Source organism: Zea mays, chromosome 3 (assembly GCF_902167145.1).
Source record: "Zea mays cultivar B73 chromosome 3, Zm-B73-REFERENCE-NAM-5.0, whole genome shotgun sequence".
NCBI classification, from domain to species: domain Eukaryota; kingdom Viridiplantae; phylum Streptophyta; class Magnoliopsida; order Poales; family Poaceae; genus Zea; species Zea mays.
This window is the reverse complement of record NC_050098.1, coordinates 136293543-136302017: the sequence shown is the minus strand read 5'-3', so window position 1 is coordinate 136302017 and position 8475 is coordinate 136293543. Positions and strand designations below refer to the sequence as shown.

General features: G+C 45.0%; 1 protein-coding gene across 1 annotated transcript; it reads left to right on the top strand.

Moving 5' to 3' along the window:
- Positions 1 to 6356: 6356 nt before the first annotated feature.
- On the top strand, positions 6357 to 7934 carry LOC100191339 (uncharacterized). Its single transcript, NM_001136773.1, is given in 3 exon segments — positions 6357 to 6627; positions 6720 to 7301; positions 7406 to 7934. Coding segments are annotated over 3 exon segments (1041 nt in total). The 5' UTR covers positions 6357 to 6429; the 3' UTR covers positions 7667 to 7934.
- Positions 7935 to 8475: the final 541 nt, after the last annotated feature.

The window sequence follows — 8475 nt, the reverse complement described above, 5'->3', positions numbered from 1 at the left end:
CATCATCTAGCTCATCAAGATCAACTTGCTCTACTTGAGAGCCGTTAGTCTCATCAAACACAATGTCACAAGAAACTTCAACTAGTCCAGTGGACTTGTTAAATACTCTATATGCCCTTGTGTTTGAATCATATCCTAGTAAAAAGCCTTCTACAGCCTTAGGAGCAAATTTAGATTTTCTACCTCTTTTAACAAGAATAAAACATTTGCTACCAAAGACTCTAAAATATGAAACATTGGGCTTTTTACCGGTTAGGAGTTCATATGATGTCTTCTTGAGGATTCGGTGAAGGTAGAGACGGTTGATGGCGTAGCAAGCGGTGTTGATTGCTTCCGCCCAAAACCGGTCCGAAGTCTTGTACTCATCAAGCATGGTCCTCACCATGTCAAGTAGAGTTCTATTCTTCCTCTCCACTACACCATTTTGTTGAGGTGTGTAGGGAGAAGAGAACTCATGCTTGATGCCCTCGTCCTCAAGAAAACCTTCAATTTGATAGTTCTTGAACTCCATTCCGTTGTCGCTTCTAATCTTTTTCATCCTTAAGCACTCATTTTGAGCCCGTCTCAAGAATCCCTTTAAGGTCTCTTGGGTTTGTGATTTTTCCTGCAAAAAGAACACCCAAGTGAAGCGAGAATAATCATCCACAATAACTAGACAGTACTTACTCCCGCTGATGCTTATGTAAGCTATCGGGTCGAATAGGTCCATGTGGAGTAGCTCAAGCGGCCTGTAAGTCGTCATGATGTTCTTATGTGGATGATGAACACCAACTTGCTTCCCTGCTTGACATGCGCTACAAATCTTGTCTTTCTCAAAATGAACATTTGTTAGTCCCAAAATGTGCTCTCCCTTTAGAAGCTTGTGAAGATTCTTCATCCCAACGTGGGCTAGTCAGCGATGCCAGAGCCAACCCATGTTAGTCTTAGCAATTAAGCAAGTGTCGAGTTCAGCTCTATTAAAATCAACTAAGTATAGCTGACCCTCTAACACTCCCTTAAATGCTACTGAATCATCACTTCTTCTAAAGACAGTAACACCTATATCCGTAAAAAGACAATTGTAGCCCATTTTATATAATTGAGAAACTGAAAGCAAGTTATAGTCTAAAGAATCTACAAGAAAAACATTGGAAATAGAATGGTCAGGTGATATAGCAATTTTACCAAGCCCTTTGACCAAACCTTGATTTCCATCCCCGAATGTGATAGCTCTTTGGGGATCATGGTTTTTCTCATAGGAGGAGAACATCCTTTTCTCCCCAGTCATGTGGTTTGTGCACCCGCTATCAATTATCCAACTTGAGCCCCCGGATGCATAAACCTACAAAACAAATTTAGGCCTTGTTCTTAGGTACCCAAACAGTCTTGGGTCTTTTGACATTAGAAACAAGCACCTTGTGTACCCAAACACAAGTCTTTGAGCCCTTGTGTTTGGCCCCAACATATTTGGCAACTACTTTGCCTGATTTGTTAGTTAAAACATATGAAGCATCAAAAGTCTTAAATGAAATGTTAGGCTCATTTGATGCAATAGGAGATTTCTTTTTAAGCAACTTAGCATGAGTGGATTGCCTAGAACTAGATGCCTCACTCTTATACATAAAAGCATGATGAGAGCCATAGTGAGACTTCCTAGAATGAATTCTCCTAATTTTGTGTTCGTGATAACTGGCAGGGTATAAAATGTAACCCTCGTTATCCTGAACCATGGGAGCCTTACCCTTAACAAAATTAGACAATTTCTTAAGAGCATTAAGCTTGACATTATCTCCCTTTTGGAAGCCAATGCCATCCTTAATCCCAGGGCGTCTCCCACTATAAAGCATGCTTCTAGCAAATTTAAATTTTTCATTTTCTAAGTCGTGCTCATTAATTTTAGCACTAAGTTGAGCTATATGATCATTTTGTTGTTTAATTAAAGTTAGGTGATCATGAATAGCATCAACATTAATATCTCTACATCTAGTGCAAATAGTAACATGTTCAATGGTAGATGTAGAGGGTTTGCATGCATTTAATTCATCAATCTTAGCATGTAACATGACATTTTCATTTCTAAGATTGGAAACAACATCATTGCAAATATTTAAATTTTTAGCCTTAGTAGACAATTTATCATTTTCTATCTTAAGGCTAGCAATGGATTCATTCAACTTGTCAATCTTAGCAATTAAACTAGCATTATCATTTTTAAGGTTGACATAAGAATCATCACTAACATTTAATTTATCAACCTTAGCAATCAATTTATCATTCTCAAATCTAAGGTTGGAAATAGTGTCATGGCAAGTGCTTAGCTCACTAGTTAATTTTTCACAATTTTCTATCTCCTGAGCATAAGCATTTTTAACTTTAACATGCTTCTTATTTTATTTAATAAGGAAGTCCTCTTGGCTATCCAAGAGTTCATCCTTCTCATGAATAGCACTAATCAATTCATTCAATTTTTCTTTTTGTTGCATGTTTAAGTTGGCAAAAAGGGTGAGCAAATCATCCTCATCATCACTAGAGCTAGCCTCATCACTAGATGTTGCATATTTAGTGAAAGCTCTAGATTTTACCTTCTTCTTTTTGCCGTCTTTTGCCATGAGGCACTTGTGGCCGACGTTGGGGAAGAGGAGACCCTTGTTGACGGTGATGTTTGCGGCGTCCTCATCGGAGGAGTCGGTGGAGCTCTCGTCGGAGTCCCACTCCCGGCAAACATGGGTATCGCCGCCCTTCTTGTAGTATCTCTTCTTCTCCTTCTTCTTTTCCCTCTTGTTGTTGCCCCTGTCACTATCACTAGATAATGGATATTTTGCAATAAAATGACTGGGCTTACCACATTTGTAGCAAACCTTCTTGGAGCGGGGTTTGTAATCCTTCCCCCTCCTTTGCTTGAGGATTTGGCGGAAGCTCTTGATGATGAGCGCCATCTCCTCGTTGTCGAGCTTGGAGGCGTCGATGGGGAGTCTACTTGATGTAGACTCTTCTTTCTTCTCCTCCGTCGCCTTGAATGCGACGGGTTGCATCTCGGGTGTGGAGGAGGCGCCTTGCTCGATGATTTTCTTGGAGCCTTTGATCATCAATTCAAAGCACACAAATTTTCCTATCACCTTCTCGGGAGACATTAGCTTGTATCTAGGATCACCACGAATTAATTGAACTTGTGTAGGATTAAGAAAGACGAGTGATCTTAGAATAACCTTGACCATTTCATGGTCATCCCATTTGGTGCTCCCAAGGTTGCACACTTGGTTCACCAAGGTCTTGAGCCGCTTGTACATGGCTTGTGGCTCCTCTCTTTGGTTGAGCATAAATCGACTGAGCTCCCCCTCGATCGTTTCCCGCTTGGTGATCTTGGTCACCTCATCTCCTTCGTGCGCGGTCTTGAGCACGTCCCAAATCTCTTTGGCGCTCTTCAACCCTTGCACCTTATTATACTCCTCTCGACTTAGAGAGGCGAGGAGTATAGTAGTGGCTTGGGAGTTGAGGTGTCGGATTTGGGCTACCTCGTCCGAGTCATAGCCTTCATCCCCCACGGATGGTTCCTATGCACCAAACTCAACAATGTCCCAAATGCTCGCGTGGAGTGAGATTAGATGGTGCCTCATTTTATCACTCCACATACAATAATCTTTACCGTAAAAAACCGGTGGTTTGCCTAGTGGGACGGAAAGTAAAGGAGTGCGTTTGGAAATGCAAGGATAGCGTAAGGGGATCTTGCTAAACTTCTTGCGCTCATGGCGCTTAGAAGTGACGGATGGCGTGTCGGAGCCAGAGGTGGAAGGCGACGAAGAATCGGTCTTATAGTAGACCACTTTCTTCATTTTCTTCTTCTTGTCGCCACTCCGGTGCGACTTGACGTGGGGAGGTGATTCCTCCCTCTTCTTGTTGCCGGACTCCCCCGATGGAGCTTTCCCATGGCTTGTGGCGGGCTTGTCGCCGGTCACCATTTCCTTCTTGGCATGAGCTCCCGACATCACTTCGAGCGGTTAGGCTCTTAATGAAGTACCGGGCTCTGATACCAATTGAAAGTCGCCTAAAGGGGGGCTGAATAGGCAAACCTGAATTTTATAAAGTTTGAGCACAACTACAAGTCGGGGTTAGCGTTAGAAATATAATCGAATCCAAAAGAGAGAGCGAAAACAAATCACAAGCGAATAAGAGCGGATGACACGGTGATTTGTTTTACCGAGGTTCGGTTCTTGCAAACCTACTCCCCGTTGAGGTGGTCATAAAGACCGGGTCTCTTTCAACCCTTTCCCTCTCTCAAACGGCCACTTAGACCGAGTGAGCTTCCTTCCTTGATTTCCCGGGTCACTTAGACCCCGCAAGGACCACCACACAATTGGTGTCTCTTGCTTTGCTTACAAGGCTTTGAGAGTAAGAATGAGAGGAAGAAGAAAGCCAACCAAGCAACAAAAGAACACAAGTCGATCTTCTCACAAGTCCTAAAAACTAGAGTTGAATTATGGACTTTGATTTGATCGAAGGCTTTGATTTGTGTCTTGGAGTGTTGTGTATTGCTCTTGTATTGAATGAGGAGTAGTGAATGCTTGGGTGACTTGAAGAGTGGTGGTTGGGGGGGGGGTATTTATAGCCCCAACCACCAAAATGGTCGTTGGGGAAGGCTGTTGTCGAAGGGCGCACCGGACAGTCCGGTGCGCCACCGGACACTCTCCGGTGCGCCAGCCACGTCACCCAACCGTTGGAGCTTTTGACATGTGGGCCACCGGACAGACCGGTGGTGCACCGGACATGTCCTGTTCACTGTCCGGTGCGCCTTCTGGCGCCTGCTCTGACTTCTGCGCGCGCAGCTGCACTGTTCACTGTATACTTTTGCAGACGACCGTTGGCGCAGTTAGCCGTTGCTCCGCTGACACACCGGACAGTCCGGTGCTACACCGGACAGTCCGGTGAATTATAGCGGAGTGGTTCCCACAAAACCCGAAGCTAGCAAGTTCGGAGTGATTCTCCCTGGACTGTCTGGTGGCACACCGGACAGTACGGTGGCACACCGGACAGTCCGGTGCGCCAGACCAGAGCAGCCTTCGGTTGCTTTGGTCCTTTTTTTTTGAACCCTTTCTTTTAGCTTTGTATTGATTTATTGTGAACCTTTGGCACCTGTAAAACTTATAATCTAAAGCAAACTAGTTAGTCCAATTATTTGTGTTGGGCAATTCAACCACCAAAATCATTTAGGAAAAGGTTTGACCCTATTTCCCTTTCACTATCATTTACTTCATGTGTAAATTGCAGTTTTGTTGACCACCCACTAGAACAATGTGAGTATAAATTGACTATTTGAGGCTGTAAACGAATTCAAATAAAAAAGTTGTCAACTATAAAATTTTATAACTTTTGAAGTTCTACAACTTTTATTTTGTTACTTTTTCCATTCGAGTTTGTTTGCAAACTTTGTATTTTAAATTTGACAAATTTAGATGCAATTTTTGAGAGCTAAAATGATTACAAATAAAATAGTTTGTCAACTACAGAGTTTCATAACTTTTAGAGATCTACAACTTTTTTTGTCGGTGGTTTTTTCATACGAGGTCATTCGAAAAAGTAAAAAAAATCCATGATGAAAATGATTTCTAGTGGCGGTGGTTTCTTAAGAAACCCGCCACTAAAAATACCACTGGCGTTTGATAACTGAAACCGCCTGTAAAAATCAAACTTCACAGAAGCATTTGAGCTCTTTTCTGCTAATGGATAAAATATTTATCGAGTATTATTTGACCTTTGACGAGTGTAAAAGGGTCTTGTTCCCCGGTGGCAAAGAAGTCGAGTGTGGTGATACATAACTTGCACAGGATGCATACGGGAAAGGTAGTGTCCTTTAGCGAAGATGGCGTGTTGGTGATGACATATAACTTGTTGAAGCGATTGAAAGCTTGTTGGTGATGATGCGCGTATACAGTGCAGTTGAATTTGAAAGCTAGTTGAGGACAGATGAGACGTGGATAGCTGACTGCAGGAGACCAAAGCTACTGAGGTATGTATAGATTCAAAGTTATTAGCTGGCCATGGATGTCAACATGGTGAAATGTTTAAGCCGTTAGCTGCGGTGCGTGTGTCTGTGTGTTTAAAGCTAGCTGGCAATGCATTGGCAGTGGATGACGACATAATGAAATGTAGTGGCAATGGATGTCAACATGATGAATAGTAGTTTGCGTGTGAAGATTCGAAGCCGGCCAGAGTGTGGATTTTGTTTTTATATATAGGATTAAGTTCGTAGTTAACTAATAAGCAAAGCACACTGAGAAATCTTGTTGGAGCGCAGTTAATGCATGCACACGTACGCACGCAGGAAGCTTGTTGCTGACTACATATATGTTTCATGTTTTTTTTACCACTCTTCTGAAGGCCCAAATTAACTAGTGCGTGGTCTGGTCTCCATCTCGATCAGAGAGCTCCGTCCGTCACTTTCCCCTCGTTCCATTCATGGAGAATATGCTCCACCTAGCCCCGTCGTCCCAGGCCCAGGCATTGGCCTTGGACCGCTCCTCCGTCTTCTCGCGTGAGCACGTGCCGCCGGCCGTCTCCGCTGTCACCTCCCTGCCAGTTATCGACATGTCTCGCAGCCGCGACGAGGTCCGCCGCGCTATCCTCGACGCCGGCATGGAGTTCGGCTTCTTCCTGGTGAGATGCAAATGCAATGCAACTATTCTCGGCACTGGCTAACTATATTGTTTTAACACGTACTATACGTACTGTGCACTGCAACGCAAAAGGTGGTGGAGCACGGCATCCCAGAGGAGGTGATGCGCGACATGCTGGAGGTGTGCGAGGAGTTCTTCCAGCTGCCGGCGGCGAGCAAGGCGTACATGTACTCGGAGGACAGTCAGAGACCCAACCGGATCTTCTCCGGCACAACCTACGACACGGGCGGCGACAAGTACTGGCGGGACTGCCTCCGCCTCGCCTGCCCCTCGTCCTTCCCGGTCGGCAGCGGCACAAGGGACGACTGGCCGCACACGCCCCAGCGGCTGAGGGGTGTCGTGGAGCGTTTCACCGCTCTGACGAGAGGGCTGGGGGTGGAGCTGCTGCGGCTGCTGTCCGAGGCCATGGGGATCCGGCCCGACTACTTCGAGGGCGACATCAGCGCCGGCGACGTGGTCCTCAACGTCAACCACTACCCTCCGTGCCCCAGCCCGGAGAAGACGCTCGGCCTGCCGCCACATTGCGACCGCAACCTCATCACCCTCCTCCTCCAAGGCTCCGTCTATGGCCTCGACGTCGCCTACAGGGGAGAGTGGATAAAGGTCGAGCCCATGCCCGGTGCCTTGGTCGTCAACTTCGGCCAGCAACTCGAGGTCCGCATTTGATTCACTAATTGCCTACTTCTTATTATTCTCCGTGTAATTAATTGCATGCTTTTGTGGTCTTCTTCCATCGATCCATGCATGCATGCATCTAGGTGGTGACCAACGGATTGCTGAAGAGCGTTGAGCACCGCGTGGTGACCAGCTCGACGCTGGCGCGGACGGCGGTGGCCACATTCATCATGCCCACCCCAGACTGCCTCATCGGCCCGTCAAAGGAGTTCCTCGCCGGGGACAAGCCACCGTGCTACCGCACCATCAGGTTCGGTGACTTCATGCGCATGTACAACACTGTCAAGCTGGGGTCATCCATCAACCAGACTACAGATCTTAAGAATATCCAGAAGAAGATATGAGCATATTTATTTACCAGAGAGATCGTCCGGCCAGCAGGGGTCCTCCAAGATTTTATTCCTTTAATAAAACGTACGACGAGCATATTTATGTCAAGCAATAAAACGTACGACGGACAACTTTTAAAAATATTATTATTAATCGGAGGCAGCATGGACGCCATTCCTTTATGAGATATGCTAAAAAAACAAATGTGCTGAAATATCTCAAAGATGAGAGACATGCATGTGGCGATATATGCTGTGGTATAATCTAATCATTATTGTCGTTAGTATCACTGGGTTTATTTCTGTTTTAAAAACAATTACCCCCATGTGCGATATTAGAAAATAATGAAAAATACATAACATTTTAAATTTATTTCTGAGCTATCCACGTATGTCACAATAGCACAACGGTTCATTTTCGACGGCGACGGCCGAGTGGGGGTATTTCTATCTCGTGACTCTGTGCGCACAGAGAAGCGAGAGGGCAGATGCCTCCGAAGCCGGTGCCGTTCGAGACCTTGCACGGGGGATTGGCAATTATATTTTTAGAGAGCGTCTACGCGACTGCCCAACGTCTGTCATTGTCTTCATCGCTGGTTCCTGGCGTCTTCATCTCGATCGGATGACAAGAGAAGTTGGACAAGGATCAGGATCCTCGGAGCGCATGGGAGGGTAAGATCAATACAGTTCGTTACTGTTTTATATTCTGCATATTATATATGTCGTATGTAGCTCTGTTCTATCGTATTATAATATGTTATATCTGTCTGTCTTATTTTTACAGTCATCATGTTTATATTGTTATCTGTTTATTTCCAGTTGTT